Source organism: Aulonocara stuartgranti (assembly GCF_965226115.1).
Source record: "Aulonocara stuartgranti genome assembly, chromosome: 6".
Classification (NCBI taxonomy): domain Eukaryota; kingdom Metazoa; phylum Chordata; class Actinopteri; order Cichliformes; family Cichlidae; genus Aulonocara; species Aulonocara stuartgranti.
The window spans coordinates 38,118,730-38,142,744 of record NC_138944.1 but is presented as its reverse complement, the minus strand read 5'-3'; the positions used below and the strand labels follow the sequence as shown (position 1 = coordinate 38,142,744).

Sequence of the window (24,015 nt, the reverse complement as noted above, 5' to 3'; positions counted from 1 at the left end):
GCTACAATGTAGCTTGCCATCGTGAATGTGTGTGTGAATGGGTGAATGACTGAATGTAGTGTGAAGCGCTTTGGGGTCCTTAGGGACTAGAAAAGCGCTATACAAATGCAGGCCATTTATCAGAGCATGAATGTGATTGTTTGATAGAAAACTTGTTTTTCTTATTTTTTATGTCCATCCATCCATTCACTTCCGCTTATCCTTTTCAGGGTCGCAGGGGGCGCTGGAGCCTATCCCAGCTGTCATAGGGCGAGAGGCGGGGTACACCCTGGACAGGTCGCCAGTCTGTCGCAGGGCCAACACACAGGGACAGACAACCATTCGCACTCACATTCATTCACACATTCACACCTAGTGGCAATTTGGATTATCCAATTAACCTATCCCCACAAGCTGCATGTCTTGTGTTTTTATTATTATTTAGTTTTCTTTATAGAACATTGTAGTGCCTTAGGGAGGGGGGCCACTAACCCAAAGTCTCATGGGACGTTCATGCAGACATTCATGAGTAGAGTCACAGTGTTAATAAGAGCTATTTCAGTTATCCTGTGTGCATTTATCATTGCTATTGTTAATTTGTCATGTGAATTGCAGCTATTTGTTTAGTACTGAGTAATGGCCATCATGACTGAGACTGCTGTGCCATTTAATGATCTGTGGTCACTGTTGCTGATTGGGGGTGTTATGCTAATAGAGCTGCATTCCTGTAGTTGAGCAGTTAATGAAACAGCAGGACTGCAAATAAAGATTGAGATATCTGTTTACTCACCACAATAACTTTATTATTTTTATTGTATGATGATCACCTGTAGCAGCAGGCGCTTCAGTTCACAATGCAACAGATCACTAGTATGATAATGGTACTATAAACTGTGCGCGTGGTTTTCAAATGTGGATCAAAGAGCAAAGAGCTGCATCAACAAGGGAGCTTAAAAGAGGCTGAAACTGTTGTGTTGGTGATAAACATCAGATATTTATCACCAACTCAACAGTACAGATTAAATCAGGAAGTTCATTTTTTCTTGTATTGGCTCGTTGTGCGCATGAAAGCTGTGAAGAGGAAGTAAGCTGACATATTTCAGAAGTGTGATTTCTGTCTTTTGCCTGCACACCAGAGCGTAAACGACTCTTTAGAGATGATGATCTTCCCTTCACCTTTGAAATGGTAAATGGCCTGTATTTGTATAGCGCTTTACTTAGACCCTAAGGACCCCAAAGCACTTTACACATTCAGTAATCAACCTATTCACACACAGGTGATGGCAAGCTACATTGGAGCCACCCTGGGGCGCACTGACATAGGTGAGGCTGCAGGACACTGGCGCCACGACCACCACCAGTAGGCAACGGGTGAAGTGTCTTGCCCAAGGATACAACAACCGAGACGGTCGTTGTATCGAACGGGGCTCGAACTGACAACTTTCCGATTACAATACGAACTCCCAAAAATCTTGAGCCACGATCGCCCAAAGTAGAATTGTTTATTAGTGTGTACATGTGGTCACATTATTTACTTGCTGCCATGTTTTACTGCTTCTGAAGTCACATAGACAGATGACCGGAGCATTATGAGTTTAACTGAGTGCAGTGGGAGGATTTGTTTTGGTCCTTCTCTCTGTATCGAGTGCAGTATGTCTGCATTTAGCTTCAGAAATGAAGGAAATGTGGACAGTTTAATTAATTTTATGAACATGCACCAGAGGTGACATTTTTGTTACCTATTCCGTTGCTGTAAATAGTTTGTCACGCCTTAAGTCTATTATTGGTTTCCTGTGGTTTTCACACTGACAGAAACTCAACATGAACCTGACTGCAGTGTGATCAGAGTGGAAACTAACAAATGCATTAACAGTCTGTTCCTGTTCTACTTATTAAACTGCATCACAGGATAATTATTGTTATCTACAAGCACCAGGTTCCGTATGGACATATTTCTGTTTGATAGCACACACCGATAACTCAGACTTACCAAACACATCAGTACAGTGAGAGTTATTATTGTGAAGCCAAGAACAGCAGAAGATGTCATTACTGCACCCTACATCTGTTTGCTTTAGCAGGTGAGCCATAAACTCTCAGGATCTGATCAAATCATTATAAATATTCACACACTTTTTGTAACTGTGTTAAGAAAAGAAACTCCATTATATCGTATGTTGATAGAATAGAATAGAATAGAAATAGAATGTCACGTACAAGTACAAGGCAAAGAATTGCAGTTTGCATCCAGCCAGAAGGTGCTTTAGCCATGATATAGATATATTACAGAAATTATAGGTATGAAGGTACAAAATATGGGTCTATTATGGGTATGTTACAATGTACACGGTATGAAGTATGTTATGAATATGCTATGACTATAAGTATGTACAGGCTGTAGTGAGTGTTCAAGCTATATACAGGCTATGAACAGCATATAAATATGAAAACTATACAGAAATATGAACTATGCAAGTCATAAACTGTTCTAAAAAGTTGTAGAAGTATAATTATCGTATTGTACAGAATGATTGTTGATACAGCATTTACAGTAGTGCAGTTGATGGCACCAAACACATAAATGATCACTCTATAAATTAATCTCTTAACCTAATCTTTCTGCTTGGACGTATCTCCTGTTTGTTTCCTGTATGGAAACCTGTACTAATGATCAATATCATCAGACTGACTCTGGTGGTCCTGAAGCTGATTCTTCTAGAACCCTACACCTCTTCTCGCAGTCTGAGATCTTCTAGGCAAAGGCTGTTAATGGTCCCACAAACTCATTTTTCTGATTTCTGTTTTTACACCGCGTTCCAAATTATTATGCAGATGATATTTTTCTCTGATTTCCCTAAATATTTGATGCAAATGACAGTCAGCATAATATTTGAGTATAATTCAAATCTCCAAAAGTTGATTCTGTTCATCTGAACGTAGCGTTTTGTGGGAGAAACGTTTCGTCACTCATCCGAGTGACTTCTTCAGTCTCAGCTGACTGCAGGTTTCCCCAAATCTTATAAACAGTTGTTGCGTTCTTAGTCTAGGCGAGTATTGAATGCAACAAGAAGTTGGCCCACTCCCACTCCACCAAAGCAAGAACACAAACAACAATGTCTTTTTAAAGTGCTAAGCAGCCATTTATTTTCTTCAGCAGTGAGCAGTGCCAAAAATAACAAACAAAACTCCCTAATGGTCCCTATGCTTTCCTATACAAATGAAAACCAAGCAAAAGACAATTCACTTACCTAACTTTCTAAATGAAAAACGAGAAAACTCAATCAACAAAAATGGCTTCTCACACCTAGGCTGCTGCAGTAAAGAATATATACAAGCTTCCACCTTCAACTGCTGCTTTTTTAACTCCACTTCCTTTATGCGCAGCTTTAACTGCAGCTCTTCCGCAGAAGGGCCAGGTTGAGAAGGGAGATTTTTCAGTGGGGCAGGAATACCAGCAACAGCTCCCAGCTTGACGCCCTCTGCAGGACCTGGCTCACCAAACAATCCCCTTTCATGCAGTTTAATACACAGGAGCTCTTTAAGCTCTTTTTTCTTTGCATTCAATGGCACAGTCACATCTAAGAAATTGGCAATAAGAATGAGGTCATCCTTTTTACATCTGTCCAACTTTTCTTCAGTTGGGCCTAAAGTGAAATCCTCCAATTTAAATTCCATACTCCCACACAAGAAAAAACTGCCAACCAGAAAAAGCAGAGCTAACCCAGAACACAGGTAACCCACCTGCAACAACGGCAATGAACAAAGAACGAAAGAGCCCACTCACCAAAAGACCCAACAAGAAAAAAGGAAAAGAATGGACAAGCCCCCAATTTATGTTACGTTCTTAGTCTAGGCGAGTATTGAACCCACTGGCCCACTCCCGCTCCACCAAAGCAAGAACACAAACAACAATGTCTTTTTAAAGTGCTAAGCAGCCATTTATTTTCTTCAGCAGTGAGCAGTGCCAAAAATAACAAACAAAACTCCCTAATGGTCCCTATGCTTTCCTATACAAATGAAAACCAAGCAAAAGACAATTCACTTACCTAACTTTCTAAATGAAAAACGAGAAAACTCAAACAAAAATGGCTTCTCACGCCTACTAGGCTGCTGCAGTAAAGAATATATACAAGGTGAACAAAATACACGATTGCTACTTGACAAAACTATTTACAGCTATTTACAAAATGGAGGTACTAACGCCACACACACAAGGTTATACTTGCAAATTAATTTGGCAAAGACACTCTACACAGCAACGAATCACAAACACAGGTTCTTTGTTGGATGGTGGAGGTTATGAGAGAGGGGGCCAGGTGGCTGTCATCTGGTAGTTAAGTACTGGAGGTGATTAGCCAATTATCCAATCCAAGGACAGGAAGAAACTCCACCCAACTACTCAGCAGGCACGCCCAGGTATCCACCTCCTAAGAGAGTGGGGAAAAAACCCACAGCCATCCTCTGGTGGGAGGAGTCACACATAAAACAAACACTGCCAACATTAGATCATAACATTTCCCCCCACCCAAAAATCAAACATTTAACCCCAAATGAAATGTTTGATTCATGACCTAGAGAGGGTATCAGCCATGACGTTCTCTAAGCCCTTTTTGTACCGGATTTCAATGTTGAAGTCCTGAGGAGTAAGGACCAGCGCATAAGGCGCTGGTTGTTGTTCTGCATTCGAGTTAGGAACTGGAGAGGCTTGTGGTCAGAGAACACGACGGTTGGAACGGGACTGGACCCAAGGTACACTTCAAAGTGCTACAGGCTCGCAATAAGGCTAAGGCTTCATTTTCAATCGTGCTGTAATGCAATTGGTGTTTTAGGAATTTTTTGGAAAAGAAACAGACCGGATGTTTAATGCCATTTTCATCCTCCTGCAAAAGCACTGCACCAGCCCCCATAACCTGCCATGCCTAGAAAACGCCGCAGCTCCCAACGCATCTGCGGAGCTGGGAAGTTTAATATTGCCTGCACTTTCACAGCAACAGGGAGGACTTGACCCTGTCCTACTTGTTTCACTAGGTAGGTTACAACAGCCTTTCCAAAATCACACTTAGCCAAGTTTAGTGTCAGAGAGGCATCACGCAAACGGTCAAATATTTCACTGAGAGTTTTGAGGTGTTCAGTCCAGGTAGATGAATAGGCCACTATATCATCCAGATACACTTTGCCGTTTATGACACCATGTAACTCAGTGTTCATCAGTCGTTGGAATGTGACGGGAGCATTTCTTAACCCGAACAGCATGACGGTGTATTGCAAAAAATGATCGGGTGTAACAAAGGCACTGATTTCTGATGCGCGTTTGGTTAATGGGACTTGCCAGTATCCTTTTAGGAGGTCAAGTTTGGTCACAAAGTTTGCCAAGCCCACACGATGGATCAGGTCATCCATGCGTGGGAGTGGAAAAGAGTGGTTTTGTAGCAGCATTTACCTTTCGGTAATCGTTACAGAAACGGGAGGTTTGATCGGGTTTTGGAACGAGTAATGATGGTGAGCTCCAAGAACTATTACTGGGAAGGGCAAAACCATGGTCAAGAAGATACTGGACTTCTTGCTGCATTACGGCACGCTTAGTGGGATTTACTCTGTAGGCATGTTGCTTTATTGGTTTGTGATCACCCATGTCGATATCATGACTTAGCACGTGTGTTTGAGTGGGGATATCACCAAAAAGAGTTGGGTAATTGTTAATGAGCTCTCGGACATCAGATTTGGCAGGATCAGACAGATGTGCTAAATAGACATCTAAGTCAGCCAAAATTTCAGAGTTCCTCAGACGTGCACCGCAAACAGAGCTGTGCCTGTCATCCAACCCATCATCCCAGGGACTATATAAGGGTCGAGAGACAGACACTGACACAATAGGTGACACAGCAGGCAACGGACCAGAGCGTTCACGACCAACATACTCCTTCAGCATGTTGATGTGACAGACGCGACTTTTCTTCTTACGGTCAGGGGTTAACACGACGTAATCGGTTTCACTCAGTTTACGCTCAATGACATACGGACCGGAAAACTTTTCCTGCAGGGGAGAACCAATGACAGGCAAGAAAACCAACACACGATCACCTGACTGGAACATCCATGCTACTGACTTTTTATCAAAATGGGTTTTCATTCTGACCTGAGCCTTTGCTAGCGCATCACGAGCAAAATTGCAGGCATTATCCAGCCTCTCTCTAAACGAACTAACATAGTCCAGAATGTTTTCTCTGGGACGATGCCTATCTGAGAGAAATTTCACTTTCAAAAGACGTAGCGGACCACGCACAGTGTGGCCAAAAACAAAGTAGTGATGGCCCGCTTGAAGCTGAAGCTCCGGTGTGTGTGTTAAAAAAATCAACACACTGCTTCAGAAGCACTGTGTCGAAGCTTGATTCGTTTGGCCAGAGCCACGTGATCAGTGACGTCCGAAGCTTCACTTAGAACCTAACTGCTTCGGTGTCTGATTCAATGGTTTATAAGGAAATGAATCATTTGCGGGATTTGTGGAGTGTTTTGATGGTGACAGATAGCGAACCACTGATCATTTCACTGAGAGATTTGGAGTCAGCGAGGAATAGGAGGTTCTGTTGTGTGGGAGAATTTTGAGTTGATTTTGGTGAATCTGGTGGGTTTTCCAGCTTTTTGTTCTGGCTGTTTGCTTTTGTTTTGTGCGTGTTTATTTTATCTGAAAACGGGAAAAAGGTAAAATGTCAAAAATCTGCTTCCATAATATAAATATCATTAAATAACTTTAGAAAAACTTCCACTTGACTCTTTACATGTAATGTTGTAAAAATATATATTTTATTGTTTAATTAATCTTAAACTGCTAGTCTGCCAAATGTGCAGCAATTGAATTTATTTATTCTCTTTATCTGATGGTTTGGTAGACCCAGGTAGACTGTATAACTGCATCTCTACCAGTTTCTCTGCACTCCAGCCTCCTCTTTTCCATGTGAAGGGATTTTCGATAAGGCAGGAGAAATTATCTCCACGAAAAGGAACAGGTTTGGCCATCGCACACTAGAACAAATTCTCTTCTTAAATAAAAATGAAAAAGGGCTACTTTAAATGCATCATGTTTTTAATTTGCAAGTTCATAAGCATTTTCCCTTTCCAGTTCACAATCAGTTCTACCCCCAGGTCAGAAATATGTCTTGGAAAATTTCCCTAATATAATATTATTTATAAATATGCCCGTCTAGCGGTTAATTGCATAAGTGCATGGAGGCAGGACCTGATTTGGATGGGTGAGTGAATACTCATGGCGATACAGTGTATCTGCAGAATTTTTCTTCGCTTCCAAATAAGTGAAGCAAAGTTTGGCATCCTCAATGCACTGCCTTGTACCATGTATCATAACAAAAACAGAGTGGGTTGGTTTCTGCATTGCAGTTTCTAATTCTGGTTCATATATTTTTGGAGTGCTTTGTTGACGCCGCTGTACAGGGTAGCTGGATCCTCCTCAGTTTTTTGGTTTTTGTTACTGAAAGGAAAGGATATATAAATTAAAATAAATCAAATGTTTAAAATAGTGTCAATAACTGTTTAAGTTATGCATTCACACTGTTAGTCTTTTTGTGTGTATGTATGCATGTATTTGTTTGTTTGTTTATAACATCGGCTGGCCAGTTATTCTGATTGTACATTCATGCTAAACTTGGTAACTAGTTACCAAGTTTCCTTGTTTATTATTGGAATGTTAAATAGTTTACAGTGACAAAAATGCACCCACCTGTCATTCTAAGGGTTCATAACTCTAGATCCATTCACCTCTATCACCGCCCAGTCATGATTTGTAGAAACCAAAATAGGTTTTTATCAGGCTGTCGATTTCTTTCTTTCTTTCTTTCTTTCTTTCTTTCTTTCTTTCTTTCTTTCTTTCTTTCTTTCTTTCTTTCTTTCTTTCTTTCTTCTTCATCAGAATTATTGTGTAAAGGCCAAGAAAGATGTCTAGCGGGTTTACTGTACCAAGTGGCTCATTATGGTCTTGACATATTGGTCCATTTGATTGACCTTTATTATTATTATTATTGTTATGTATTTATTTTATTTTCAGTTGTTACAGATGGGACAGGCATGACTTGGGGATAGGACAGGGAGAAAGAAAGAATGAGAGAAAGAAAAACCGAGGGGAGAAGAGATAGTGAGAAAGGGGTTGAATAAAAAGATCATCTGGATCACCTGTCGAGAGAAGAAAAAACAAACAAGAGAGCAACATTATAAACACAACACCATCACAATAAACTAGCTAACAGTAAATAACAGTAGATACTAAATATTAAATGTTATTGTGCAGCACACAATGTGCTTTGAAGTAGCAGGCAAGAAAGGTGTAGTTTGTGTCTATGAACAGTGAACACCCGTGTGCACGCCTGTGTGGATCAACACGCTTGTATTCAAAAGGTTTCTCCATGTAATGATCTGCTAGGGCGTGTGGGGAGCCATAGCCCCGTCCCTCAGGGCATGAAGCAGGTATGGGGGAGATTGAGGCCCCAAAGTACGAGAACCCAAGGACGACCATCAGAGGGGCAACAGTGCCACCTGCCTGGGAAGAGCTGAGGAGAGCCTCAGACGCAGGGTCACCCAGCAGCCAGACGGGGCTGCAGTGATGTGGCAGCCAGCAGTACCAGAGAGGACCGAGCCCCAGGCCCAGAGGACAGAGGCCTGAGGGCCCCCTAATCCCCGAAGGGGCCCAACTGGGCCACAGTTGTCAGGCCCCGCCAAGCGGCCACCAGGAGTGAGGTGGTACATACATGAGCGCCCAGCCCCAGCCCCAGACGCCAAGAACCACCAACGCATGTCTGACGGCATCAGCAACCGGCAGGTAGGGGAGATAGGCCTCCATACCTTGGAGGACCTGAGATGTTCCCAGAGAGGTGGCGTCTGATACCTGACCTGACATACAGTATAGACACCGACGAACAGGCGCACACAGACACAAATGTGCATTCCCTCATATGCACATAAACAAGTACTCACCCGACATGGAGACAGACACAAATAGACACTGTACATACAATCACACTTCCCAAACATACTCTATACCTCAGGTGCAGGTACCCTTTCTCCAAGAGAGGCAAACCACACCTAGACCCATGAGATGTAACCCTTTTCCCTGGGGTGGACGCAAGCAGACCGCCCCCATATCTGCAGTAGCAGGGACGCCCCGCATCCTGAACCCCAATCGGACGGCCAATACCTCCCAGCCCCGGCGGTCAACAGAGAATGGAGGTGAGTGAAGACCCCAAACCTCCCTCCGCCCGCTCATATGTAGTGTTGCTGCATGCTGTTCTAAAGTGCATTTAAAACATGATGCTTCCTACCAGAGAGCAGCACGGCTGATCCCGAAAACCCTCAGTGTCTATATGCATTTAAAATTGAGGGTAGAGCACCAGCGCCAGAGGTGGGTTTGAATACACAGACCATCCTCTGGACGCTGTATAACCCGCCCACCCCCAAAGCCATGTTTATTTCTGATTTAAAACTTGATACTTTAACATGGAATTGGCTTTCAGACTCAACCTCAATGGCTAAGTCTCATGACTATTTATTTTGCCTGGGAAATAATGCAAGGCAAAGTAGACAGGCAAATCAGTCTTATGGTTTGAATGTGTTCAGTGGAATCATAGGCAAATAACTAGGGAGGGAAAAAACCCCAACATGACTGGGCTGACAACCAACTCATTATCTACTCAACAGTGTGAAGTAAGTCATGTTTTAGACTGTATGAACAGGATTTACATTAAGCATGAAAACTAAAAACAGATGAGTACACAGACAAACAGATTGTTTGCAGAAGTGGAAGTGAAATACTCTCCCTGCAACACTGAGCGCATCATATTTGATATATGATACACTACCTCATACAGCAAAATTTTAAACCCTGATCCTCTTGTATGTTTTTGCTTAAGATGAGCAAATTATGAGTAATATGTTACACAAAAACGTTGCACAAATTAAAACTCATCTGCAAAATGACCTTTAATTTCTTTTTTAATTGCCAGAAGATTCAATGAACGCTCCAGTTTTCTAGAAAAAATTTGAATGTTCTGGCAAATTTTTCATTGTTAATGCTTTACAGGGCGAGGAAATCTGATGTGTATATCGTGTGATATTAAATGTTCAAATCTATGAAAACAAAAGAAGAAGTGGTGATGCATGACTGTCCTGCCAAGTTCCTCTCAAAAACAAAACTTTATCCTACAGCAATGATAATGTCTATGTGTTGCTTACCTTGGTGCTCTACTGGAACTGGCAAACTTGACAGTAGCATAATGGATTTTGTTTTCCTCTTCTTCTTCTTTCTTGTGCTTCTGGGCCTGAGCTGGGTTGATGTTGGAATAGAGAGGATCTGTCTGCTTCTTAGAAAACTGAATGCTGGCATACTGAAGGCTGCACTTCTGCTCTACTGGTTGCTTCTGTAGACACGACACATTTGTGATTCTCAGTACAACTGTGAGCCTAAGCCTGATGCAGTTCTCATGAATCATCAGTCAGTTTTCTGTAACTGTAGCCTTTCAGCTTTAGTCTGCGAAATGTGAAACCACCTTTTGTACATGTATTGATCTTCCTGACCTGTGCACTTGTGCCTGGGCTCTCTGTAGGCTCAGGGAGCTTTCTTGGGATCTGCTTTTTCCTAGTTGGAGGAAGAAATAAAGGTTTAGATTGCTTAAACTAACTGAAAAGCTTTAAGTAAAATAATTAAAATGATATGGTACTCACCATATCGATAATAAAATCCACATGAGTATGACAACAAGAAGAATGCCAATCACTGTTCCAGCAATGATTTTCCACATTTCTGAGTAAGGGGGATAACATGAAAACTCTGTTACATACACTGTTATATATTATGTTTCCAACTTCTGGCACTGTTATGATATTTTGATACCACGGTAAGCATTTACAGGATATTGTTTTATACAGGAAAACTGTTACTCAATAAGGCCAATCTACTAGTTGTTTTTCTCTTTCTCTGTGACCCAAGAATTAATGTGTAGGACTCACAAGCTGGTACCCCAAGGTCGAAAACACCACAGAGATGAGACCACTTCCTTACTCCCATCCTCCCTTTTTCTTTATCTCCTGGAAAAGGCTCGTTAAAGGCTAGGTGGTTCGTTTCAGAATTCACTAATGAAAGAACTCTGTATTTTATGTCTAGGAGTGTATTTTGCTGGGATGATCATAAATTATAGCTGAACTGATAAACTACACACAGGATACTTCTTTGCTCACAAGGCAGGAAGACGTTTCCTTATTTAGTCTGTACCGGTTTGAACTGGGAAAGCTGACACACGAACCTTTTTTTTCATCTATATAAACTGCTGTGTATCAAATAAACCTTTGAGTTGATTTGGGAGGGCAACCTGAAGCAGTCTGTGTTTCCTTGTTCTCCCAAGCTGCTCCCGGCGCTGTAACTAACCCAGCTGAACGGCATACCTGAGTGTTACTTTAAATAATTAGGAATCTTAAAAGGAAAGGACAAAACTCTGCTTATCGCTCACGCCACGGAGGAAACCCGGGACGGCAATTTCCTTCAGGCACCATAGAATAACAAAGTGTTACTGCCCTTCAGACTAAGTGTAAAGCCAAGTTTCACCTTGTATAACTCATGAATACGTGTACTTTTACAACACTCAATGGAAGAACTGTTTCCTTCCAAAGTAGCTACCTAATGATAGATCAAATACATATACATATTTTCAGAACTTAGCTGGAAATCCTACACCTTTGCCCACCTACTTTTCTCCAAACCCTCTCCTCTTTCAGCTTCAGTGTGGGGATTCAAACTGGATTCAGACTGCAACAGCAATGATCAAGTCTGTCATGGTCCTGCGTCTGTGACCCAGGGTTTTGAGTTTTGGGAATGTTTAGCAAGTTTTTTTTTATCTTTATATTATAGTTCTGTATTTGATATGTATTATCATTCAGGCTTTTATTATTATATGGCTAAGTTCATGTTCCAGGTTTTGGTTCTTTATTGTCATTCCGTTATGCACAGTGTTTGTATTTTATGGTCTTAGGTCTGTACGTTACTGTTATCATGCCTCCCTGTGTTCCATTTAACAAGTTCAGTCTTTCCTGTCTTTATTCACTGGTCCCTGTGTCAAGTCTACGTATCCGAGTCTCAGTGTTCCTGTTTTATTCTAGTCTCCTGCCAGAAAAAAACTTGACCCTGTTTCAATCCAGGGGCTCAATGTTGACATTGTGGATTATACATAAATAACACATAGACAATATACTGGACTGGGCTAAAAACACTACTGCACTTTACAGGAACGGTCAGGGTCGTCTCTATTTTTTGAGGCGGCTGAGGTCCTTCAACATCTGTCAAACAATGCTCAGGATGTTCTACTAGTCTGTTGTTGCCACTGCTATCCTCTATGCCTGCTATGCATGCTGGGGGAGCAGATTGAGAGTTGCTGATGCTAACAGACTCAATATATGGATCCACAAGGGGATGGAGCTTGTGGGGATGTTGTGGGGATGGAGCTGGACTGTCTTAAGGTGGTGTCAGAGAGGCGAATGCTCTCCAAGATAAACACAATGTTAGTAATAATAATAATAATAATTCCTCCCACTCACTCCATGACATGCTGGCTAGCCACAGGAGCACGTTCAGTGAGAGACTGAGATTACCAAAAAACACCACTGAATGACACAGGAAATCATTCCTGCCTGTGGCCATGTCCCTGTACAACTCCTCCACCTAACACACTGTATACACTGCAATAGCTACACCCTTTTTGCACATGCTCTTCTTTCTTATTCAGATATTTATTAGTAAGTGACTTATGTGTATGTGTCCCACAGGTCTGGCCCGGATCTGGTATCAAGCTCGCACTGCTGGCTGACTTCTGGCATGATAAGATGTATGTCATCCAGATATGAGCCAGGGCTGGCATAGATGGCACTGTCTGTGTGATGGCATGCCACATCTGGCTCGATATAGCTCACATACTGCAAAGAATGACGGCTCTTTGGTGGCCCAGATCAGGTTTGCCAGAGGTAATCCACACACATGGGCCAGCACAGGACCACCACTGTGTCTGCAACTGGCCTTGTGCTCGCCCATGAGTGGGACACCGCTGGCAAACCAGATCTGGGCCACCAAAGGGCCGTCATTCTTTGTGGTATCTGGGCCATATGTAAGCACATTGTGTGGGCCAGATCGGCACCATACCAATTTTGCTATGTCGGATATATATGTATATATTGTGCTGTTTCTTATTTCTTGTATTGCCTTTTTGTTACTGTTTTTACTGGAGCACTGTAACCCACATAGTTTTCCCTAGGGATCAATAGAGTATTCTGATTCTCATTTTGAAACTTGTGTCAAAAAAGTTCACTGAACTTGGTATGTACAGAATGTTTTCCTTCATTGTGTGGTTGTGTGCATGAACCTAGCACAGTAGGATTTATTTCTAATGGTCACACGAATGTACGTCACAGCACGCTGCTGTGAAAGTTCAACTGGTATGCACAATTACGTCTCACTTCCAAGAATGCCGTGCTATAATGGGAAACTGAATTTGCACAGCACAAGCAATAGAAATAAGAGCGTTTCAGACCGCAGCAATCGGCATGCAGCGTCCTATGTGAAAGGGCCTTAAAGCTGTCTTTAAAATACGATGGAGGCTCTGTGGTAGTTTGGGGTGGCTTTTCAGCCAGTGTTGTTCAGGATTTTGTCACAGTATTTGGAATTATGAATGCAGACAAGTGTACTCTGATCCACCATGCAATACCATCTGTAAAGCATCTGATTGGCAACAACTTGATTTTCAGTAAGTAAAAGGGCGTACCAGTGCCATTCCCACTTAACCGTACAGCAGCCAAGAGAAAGGTCAAGCTATGATGTCCTCTGTTGTTCTGGACTTTACACTGGTAAGCCCCACTGTGTGCAGGACTAAACTTGTCAATGGTGAAGGTTTGTCCATGTGCCTTTGGTGAGTCTTCTTTCTCCTTGTACCAGGTGTAATTAGCTGCTGGGTTAGCATCACTGCTACATGTCAGAGTCACTGAACTGCCTTCAGCTATCTCTCCAGACGGAGTCACTGACACAGAGGGAAGTTTTGGAGCATCTTGGAAATTATAAAGATTATTCATTTATATTAGCATGCAAAGTATAGAGAAGCCTTTGGACAATGAAGAATACTTACACTGAACATTTATAAAGACATATGATGAGTTGATCTGTCCATACTGATTCTCTGATTTGCAGAAGTAGTTTCCTCTGTCCTCAGAGCTGATGGAGGTGAAATGATGACTGCCCTCTGGTCCTAGAGGCAGTGCTTTATTCTCCTTGTACCAGGTGTAATTAGCTGCTGGGTTAGCATCACTGCTACAGGTCAGAGTGACTGAACTGCCCTCCGCTATCTGAGCAGAGGGACTCACTGACACAAAGGGAAGCTTTGGAGCATCTGGAGGACAGTTTATAAAGCCTTTTATTACACTAACAAATATAGCAAGGCAAATATTTGCTTAGTGTGTGTAACTCATGAAAGCAAATGATGACCCTTAAGCCATGAATCATGTTACAGAATAATGTTCTATTACTTTGTCATAAAGGACAACATATTATTTCTACAAATCCACTGATGTTGTTTTGCCCAATAACTAAATAAACTGAGACTGAGTGTGCCACTTTAATTTGAGGGTAAATTGAAATTGTGGAAATCCTGTACTTTACTGTTTCCACAGTATTTACTTAAAATTGATTCCAGCACACTAAATACTCTCCTGCTACATTTATTCCTGCATAGATTTGTGTAAAATGAGGGCCTGGTGTGTTAGTTAAATAGTTGTTTTGTAACATTTTTTTCCTACCTTTGTGCAGATCAAGCAATAAAGAGGATTTAAGAATATTATTAAACTAAAACCATAGTCTAATTTCATGAATTTCCCTATGTGTCTACAGTGAATTAACACAAAAAGAAACTTTGGAGCATCTGAGTGATAACATTTCAAGACACTTCATGATCTCTCAGTAATTACATATTCAGATTATCTAGGGTTAGAGGTAGTGCTAGGGCACAGTTTATCACTAATGATGATTTAGGTATCATAGGGTTAAATTGCACTTTTCTACTTACACTGGACATTTATAAACACACGTGAAGAGTTGATCTGTCCATACTGATTCTCTGACTTGCAGGAGTAGTTTCCTCTGTTCTCAGAGCTGATCGAGGTGAAATGATGAACGCCCACTCGTGGCCAAGTCAGGAATAGCTCCTCCTTGTACCAGGTGTAGTTAGCTGCTGGGTTAGCATCACTGCTACAGGTCAGAGTGACTGAACTGCCCTCCACTATCTCAGCAGAGGGACTCACTGACACAGAGGGAAGCTTTGGAGCATCTGGAGGAAATATGCTAACATATGTTAACTGTAAATTAGGTCCTACTTGTTGTAGAACTTGATTGTTCTATGTAAAGCACCATATACAATCTTTAAACTTCTGCTTATTTCCTGTACAAGAAGAGCATCAGAAATTAGCTATAAAGAGAGGACTGTGTTAGGGTCACATAACATTAATTAACTAGGTGAGCCAGGATTGGCTGATCCTGGTTAGGCTGTGGTTGGTTAGTTAACTATGATCATAGAAATCTTTTTTTTTCATTCATCGGGAAACAGATTTCTTACAAAGGCTATTAGAAAAAAGCAAATGGAAGAATAATATAAAATCATATCTGAATAAGATTAAGAGAAGCTGGTCAGGATAATAACATTTCAAATTCAGTCATTCTTTAGGGTGTAATCTATTCGTCTAGTTCATAATTGTTCAGGGGAGGTGTTCATACAGAGAAGAGTCCATAGACATCTGTCTTCTAAACTGTGGTTCTAAAAAGTGACATATGTGAATTATGCTGTCCTTAATGAAGCAGTGCCTCTATAAATATTGTGAGACAGGATATGCTAGATGATCGTGCTGACCTGTAATGCTCTTTTTACTTAGTTGGAGTCAAGGCATTCACGACAACTGGCTCCACCAGTTTAGTCACTGAATAAACCTACTCCCAGGCAGGTTTGTCCTTACAGATATGTAAGCGGGAGGGGGGAGTTCTTGGCAAATTGTCAACAATTTGATTTGGCTGAAACTTAAATCCACTGACAGAGTGAGTTGAATTGCTCATTATGGAGCAATAATATTATTTAGGTTAGAGTCATGTGTAAAGTCTTGTGTAAAGTATGCACTGTTTTTTGGTAACTTACAAGAAGAAGGCTCCAAATATCAGCAGTTTCACTCACATTTTACATTTATACGAAGATGTTTGGATTTCCTGATTCCCAGCTCATTTTCTGCTGTGCAGTTATAAACTCCAGAGTCAGATGGCCGGATGGACGGGAGGCTGAGCTGTTTTGTAGTGGACAGGGGTGTTTGCCCACCTTCCTTGTACCAGGTGTAATTAGCAGCTGGGTTAGCATCACTGCTACAAATCAGAATCACTGAAATGTTCTCCACTATCTCACCAGATGGACTCACTGTCACAGAGGGAAGCTTTGGAGCATCTGGAGGAACAATAATCATTTGTTTAATAGATAGAAATAAGTATATTCACAAAAAGCCGAATGCTTACATAAAATTAGAAAAAAAAATCAAGCTGGGGGAAGTTCCTCTTAAAAAACTCCACCCTTTGTGTTAGAGTTTGTCAGTTACACTGCACTTACACAGTGAAGCCGAGCAGTAATCTTCTTGTCCTTTCAAAGCACAGCAGATGCTGTCATTAAACCGAAGGCTGGTTATGTGAGGATTTTCTTCTGTGACCTTCTCTCCATTCTTGAGCCAGACATAAGAAACATCCCCGGTGCAGCTGCTCTTACACTTCAGCTCCGCCTTGGTACAGGACTCATTTACTCTTATTTTGGTCACCTCCACCTGCAGAGCTGGACAAGTGAAAAAAGTCCCAAAATAACACTGGTGTTCATAAAGAAATAAAAACAAAAGATTCACTCATTGTAAATGACTCATTGGCTACGACAAGGGCGTACCCATCCAGGACTACCTAGGAATGTCCACACAAGGTGGCCCTAGAGTAGGTGGCTACTAGGTTAGCCTCAGGATGACAGTCTACACTCAGCCTTCGATCAAGTAATAAAAATTGATGATCAGGTGGTGTACCCTGAATCTGACATTCCCGTATTTTGTATTGATTATATTGGCAGATTGTATTGAGAGAGTGGCGACACTCTCATGCAGGACAACCACACACAGTTGCTGGTGCATAAAAGCCACCAGGAAATGATTTTCCAGGTGGCTCAATATAACCCAATGGCTGGTGACATGCGTTTTGACAAAACTCTGGAGCAAATAATGTCCCGAATTTATCGTCCGGGCATTCAGGGGAGATGTGTGCCAGTGGTGGGTACCCTGTCTGTCAGCAGGTCATCAAGCGACTTTGTGCCCTTTACCTTTAATGCAGATCCCTGGGCGCATCGTTCATGTCTTGCACAATCACAGTTTGTAGGTGTTATAATAATAACACACAAACTGTATGAATTACTTGGCATTAAATCTTTCGGGACTAGCGTCTATCACCCTCATATTGATGGGCTGGTGGAGCAGCTGAATAACACCATGATTCGCAGTTTCATCGCTGGTTAGACCCTATGTTGTTTGCTGTGTGGGAGATGCTCCAAGCCTTCACTGGATTTTCTCCACTTGAGCTACTGTTTGGCAGAATTTTGTAGGGGGTGTTGGACCTGATTAAAGAAAACTGGAGAGAACATCTGAGCCTGGCGAAAGATGAGATTCTATATTTTCTGGACCTAAGAGCAAAGCTGCACACGTTGGGGAGGTTGTCATGAGAAAGAGATGAGTTGGGGCCGTAGGTGCCAAATTCCACCATTCTCGCATTGTGATAACCATCACAGACAGGCCAGAGAGAGGATGTTGCCGCATTGCAACAGCTGTTGGCAGATGTGTTCTCCCCCCTGCCAGCTTTACAAATCTTAAAGAGGGCCATTTTGAAACCGAGCCTGGCATGATGGTGCATTTACAGCCCTACAGGTTACCTAAGCAGAAAGAAATGGCTGAAATGCTGAAACAGAACAGAAGAGTCGCACAGCTTGTGGTTTATACCTTTAGTTCTTTTTTAAAGAAAGATTGGTATATATGGTTCTGTGTTGACTAATGCAAAGTGAATGAGGTGTCATGGTTTGATGATTACCCCATGCCTTTTCCACTCCGTACAGTTTGCACCAATTTGTTGCACTTCAATTCATCTTGGTCAGGGGCCCCCCCACCTTGCGATGCCTCAAAAACTGGGTGCTGTGGCTGCAAGCTTCATGTGCTGTCACCTATTTGGATACTGTTATTATCCACAGTGACACTTGGGTGGAGCATGTGCAGTGGGCTGCTGTGATCCTGGAGTGCCTGGACCCACAAATTTCCCAAAGATGTGTGTGGTTGTACGAAGGGAGGTATGGTATCTGGAATACCACTTGGGAGGTGGGCAGGTGCATCCATAGATGGACAAAACTGCAGCAATTGCATCCTGCCCGTGCCCCAAGACCAAAAAGGAGGTTAGGCAGTTCCTGGGGCAAGCTGGAGACTCCCGCCACAGCTTACCAGCTCCTTGACTGACCTCACCTGGAAGGTTGTACCAGATCTGGTCCAGTGGACGCAGGTTAACAAGGCTTTCTGTGGGGAACCCCTACTTCACACACCTAGATGTTCCTGTGTTTTTTTATTCTGCAGACTGATGACTTGGACATGGAGCTGTTTTGCCCCAATTGTTAAGGTGGGGGGGGGGGGGGGGGGGACCGCCCAGTTGTGTAAATCAGGAAACTGTGAGAGTGGAAGGCCAGGTACAGCACCATAGAGAAGGAGATCCTAGCCATCTGATGGGTGGTCAGCTCTCTTCGCTATTACCTCCTTGGCTGCTCCCTCTGTTTGGATCACACTCCACTGCAGTGGATGTGGTTGGTGGCTCTGCTGCAGGGGAGGGGTGGAGCAGCGGGTTCAGGATATTGTTTCAGGGAATGCTGATTATTGCAGCTGGTAAGCATCATCTAATCATGCCTTCCCTACTTCAATAGAGGCAGAAGCCAACATTGGAATGTGCGAGCAAACTAAAAAAAAAATAAGTCAAACTAAACATCTGGGTTGTGCCTGGTCCTTGTGGTCTACACATTGTAAACATAAATATGCTACCTTTTGCAGAAAAAGAAAAAGGGAAAAAAGATCTTTAGATAATTTTACCAGTGACAGACAAAGTGATTCCAGGTATACCAGTATATTTTCCATCAGATTTGTCTGTTATGAAACGGAACCTGTATTCACGGGAATCTGTCCATTTCAAGTCTGCCATTTTCATAGTGCATCTCTCCTTAGTACAGTTGTACTGAATCCGATCTTTGTAATCTGAGTTGACTTTGAGGTTCTTGTTGTCTTGAAAACACCAGAATTCTTCTGTAACAGTATACCCTGCAGGATATGTGTAGGTGCATTTCATTTCCACTGTTGATCCATTGGAGGCACATATCTTATCTGCAGCGTATGTCACTCCCCAGTTAGCCTTATTCTGCACCACTGTAACACAAATCAGAAAAATAACACCAGAGAACAGGATTTAATATTTTGCCAGGTAATGTTTGAGGGACTGGAAACGCAAGCCATGAATTTACCTTTAATCCAGTATGTGTTGTTATTCTGTATAACAACATTAATGAAGTGTACTCTTTGAATTTGAGTTGTATTGGTGGGCACTTTTCCAGCAACCAGCTTATCTAACAACTCTGACTTTGTTAACCTATCATAAAATAAGGTTTACAGATGAACACAGATTGCTGTTTACGGAAAAACAATGCCAAAGAAAGAGATATGTACATATGCACAGTGAGGAACATAAGTATTTGAACACTCTGTGATTTTGCAAGTTCTCCCACTTAGAAAGTGCAATACAAATAAATGCTGTAAAAATCATACAATGTGATTTCCTGAATTGTTTTTTAAAAGGTGTCTCTCAAAGTAGGAATGCACCTACAATATGAATTTCAGACCACTCCATGATTTCTAAGTGGGAGAACTTGCAAAATCACAGGGTGTTCAAATACTTATGTTCTCACTGTAGTAGACTGCAAATTAAGAAATTAAGAATTTTGGATTAATGTAGATTAATCCAAAATTCCAGGAACAACCAGGGAACTGAACCACAGACGATTGAGCCGGAGAAATTCAAATGCTGAGAGAAACACAGAACAGGCACATACAGATTTGGAGGACACACAGCTACAAGTGTTCTTTTAACAATCAGACAGGGGAAAATGAGACAATAACATACAGTATAGTACATTTTGTCTGCTGGAGACAACAGACAAAACGAGAAATGGCCATGTCTCATGACATTAAACTCAATCAAAAAAACAACCATTATAAAACAGGAAGTGTGACACAAAAGAACAGGGGAAAAGGATTAACGTGACACAAAGGGAAGATAGGTGTTAGGATGCCTGGGTCGTTGACCCAGGGGTTTTGAGTTTATTATATTATTTATACTTTCTAGTCTTTGGTTTCTTTGAGTTCTGTCTTATAGTTTATGTCTCTGTCTTCTCTAGCTGCTCTGTCTCCCCTGTCAGCTGTATCCCCTTGTCTAGTTCGCGTCTCTGTGTGTCCTTAGTGGCTATATCCCCGTGTCCAGTCAGTGTTTGTGTCTGCCCTAGTCCCACGTCTCTGTTCCCTCTGTTGCAGTGCGTGCGAGTCTGTGTCTTTGTTCAGTCTGTGTTATGTGTTTCCTGTTTTACTTTGAAAGTCCATGTCTGATGTTAATGTGTCTGGTTTTGCTTCCCCTTGTCTCGTTAGGCCTGATTTGCCCCAGCTGTGTTTCCCTCCTGTTACCCATTCCCTGATTGCTCCCTCTGTGTATTTAAGCCCTGTGTTTCTCTGTGTCCGTGTCGCGATCTACCGTTTTCCTAGCTGTGTGTTCTGTCATTCCTCCAGTTTAAGTTTGTTTTGAGTCTTTTCAGTTATGTTATATTTTGAGTACCAAATTAAAGCCTTTTTGAGTTCACGACTGTCTCCGGAGTCTGCACCTTGGGTCCTATTCCTGTCTGCACACAGCCACATCTAACAATAGGAGGATTTGAGACCTGCACTATAATGTGTGTGTGTAATGGTATTTTCCAACGGTTCTGAGATGGATTCTCAGAAATTTAGAACAGTTGCATTTTTTGGTTTGTGGAAACACGCCGTGTTCCTCCACCATATTTGGTTACACTCGCCAGGAAAAATGTTTCCCTTCTGACTAATGCTGATTTACATATGTGGCTAGAGAACAGCCACACATGTTGTATGCCAAAGGTGGAGGAGAAGGGGCATTGTAGACATTCATGTGCTCAAATTGGTGCCTAGAGTTGATATTGTCTCAGTTACTTAAGCATACAAACCTCCCTTCTCTGGATGCCTGAGAAGGGCAATTTGAATGCCTAAGAGGGAGTAAAACAAAAACAGCTGGTAGCAAGTTACTTTACATCATGCCAGCTAATCTTAGGTTTCACTGTCCAGTTTGATCACATTGTCACATCGTATGAGAGTTTAGTCACTTTTAGTCACTCCATTTATGCATTGCGTTCAGTCAGAAGTGATTTTCTCTCACTCATTGACTCGTATCGGACTCCTTTCATAAAAGGCACTGCAAGTTTTATAGTTTCACAGCATCTTCCAGATCTGGTCCAACATCAGTAGAACAGAAGTAAAACTGTATTTTTAATCTGTACTGACACTGTTGTGTATGTCTGACATGCTAAGACACACGCAGAGCAGAGCAGGCTCTATTCACAAATTGGGGGGTTTGTGCATAAAAAAAGAAGTATATTAAAAATAAGTGTTATGCCATATTACACCTGAATTATACCTGAATGGCGGTGGGGTAACAATAACAGCAACAACTCAGAAACCCGACTCAAGGATGATGTAAAATGGAGGATTTTAAATAAAATGTTAAATACAAAAAGACCATTGGAAAGGAAATAATAAACCAGACCAAGAATTAATATAAAACAAAAAAAGAACACAACTTGAATATACTGTAACATAACAACACTTGACAAAAACATAATAGTGAACAAAAAACTCAAGAGTTCAAGATCAACAAAGCATGCCACAAAGTAATAACAGAAAGCCAAAAGCTTATTATCAGACAGTTTTTATTATAATCAGTTCTGTGTACTTTGTTTTTACTTTACATAAGGCTACAGATAACATTCTGCAAAAGTCCATAAAAAACTAATAGTGTTTGCTAAGTGTCATGTAACGGTTTACCTATTAGGTAAAGGACAACCTGAATGTACTTTCAGCATTTGCTTTGCAATGAGGCCCAAATGAAATTAAAAATTATTAGGTCCAATTCTATGCAGCAGAATAACTAAACCCAGATCTTTCAGGTTCATAAAACGTGTATCCTCACATATTGTAAGGACTAAAACAAAGAAATAGAGATACTTGAACATTTTTAGAGTATGAAAAGCATCATGTAGTCCTACTCTCTTCTTTTTTTTCAGGAAGAACATCCCAATTTTATATATAATGATGAGTAAGAAAAAGTATAGGCGAGAGGGAAGCCAGTATATAGAAAATTATCATTATAACACCTACAAACGGAATTGTATATTGTACAGAAAAGAAGTATTAAATTAGAAAAATCTAATTTTTGCTTTCAGTATTTTTTCAGGGATTTGTTAAAAATAAGCCTAGTAAATAGGCAGTTTCTATTTTATGACAATTGTTCATTAAAATATATACAGAAAGATGGAAACTGAAAGGTACCATCAGCAGACCACTGGTCACTAGTTTTAAAGCTGTTGTTACTGTATTTTAATATGACCCAGCAGCATCATAACATATGGATGGAGTCACATATACCATCTTTCAACATAATTGTCTGACATGGGAAACAACAATAAAACTAATATATATATAAATATGTAAACATTACCTTGAACAGAGAAAAAAAGGGTAAAAAGAAGATGGGCGACTGCTGCTGCTGAAGCCATTGCTGCTCCTCTTGCCTCTCTGTCTGTTATGACAGTAACACTCCAGCAGATGAGTAAAGTGCATGAGAATAAAACAGTCACATAATAACAGGAACAGAGGCTGCTGTGCTCATGAAAAGCATAATTTGCTTTTTAACAACCGTACAACAGCTTATAAAAGCAGCTTCCCTAACGTCCTTCCTTTTCAAAATAGTGATACACAGTTCTCTCTTTTGCATTTCAAGCAAGAATGTCTGCTGTGTGATTCAGGGCAGCAGCGCTTTTTTGCTTTTCCAAATTTAAAGGTTAGCTACAAAGAGAAGGAAGAAAGAAACAACATCAAAAACTTACTGTGGTCAAGTCTGAGTTAACTGACAAACTCATCAGCCACACATTCCTTGTTGTAATAGACTGTGACCTCTAAATAAAAACAGCTTTTAAGTTAAACTTTATTCACTGGCTTGCTTTTACTCAAACGTTTAAAATGTCATATCCCAAACAGGGTTCAGTAACCTTTAAGTGGCACTGCAGAATTCACTGCAGATATTGTTTCTGTCTTTATTTTTTGTTTTTAATATTGACCATAAAAGGTTTTAGATGGGAGAATTTTTTTTAATTCAAAATAAATTATTGATTTAAAAAAATAAATACATATTTTTTTTATTATTTTTTTTAATAAAAACAATTTAAGGCCCTTTAAGGCCAGAGGCCTGGGAGCTTGAGGGTCGTGTGCATTATCTTAGCTGTTCCTAGGACTGCACTCTTCTGCACAGAAATCTCCAATGTTGTTCCTGGGATTTCCTGGAGCCACTCGCCTAGCTTGGGAGTCGCCGCACCTGGTGCTCCGATTATCACTGGGACCACCGTTACCTTCACCCTCCACATCTTCTTGATATTTCTCTGAGCTCTTGGTATTTCTCCAGCTTCTCATGTTCCTTCTTCCTCATGTTCCTGTCATTTGGTATTGCTACATCTATCAGTATGGCCGTCTTCTCCTGCTTGACCACCACCACCACTGTGTCCAGTTGGTTAGCCACCACCATTTATCTCTGGAAGTCCCACATGATCGTTC

The 24,015-nt window shown here is 41.3% G+C and overlaps 1 protein-coding gene across 1 annotated transcript; it reads right to left on the bottom strand.

Moving 5' to 3' along the window:
- Window positions 1-13,425: 13,425 nt before the first annotated feature.
- LOC309709266 (B-cell receptor CD22-like) lies at window positions 13,426-22,974 on the bottom strand (the record flags this gene model as incomplete). The annotated part of the gene is made up of 8 exons (XM_082537820.1): window positions 22,907-22,974; window positions 19,177-19,506; window positions 16,644-16,859; window positions 16,224-16,484; window positions 15,072-15,332; window positions 14,139-14,399; window positions 13,782-14,060; window positions 13,426-13,505 (listed from the first exon to the last, which is right to left on the bottom strand). Exons 1-8 carry the CDS (start codon window positions 22,962-22,964, stop codon window positions 13,426-13,428), a joined length of 1,746 nt encoding a protein of 581 aa, XP_082393946.1. The 5' UTR covers window positions 22,965-22,974.
- Between the last annotated feature and the right edge of the window lie 1,041 nt (window positions 22,975-24,015).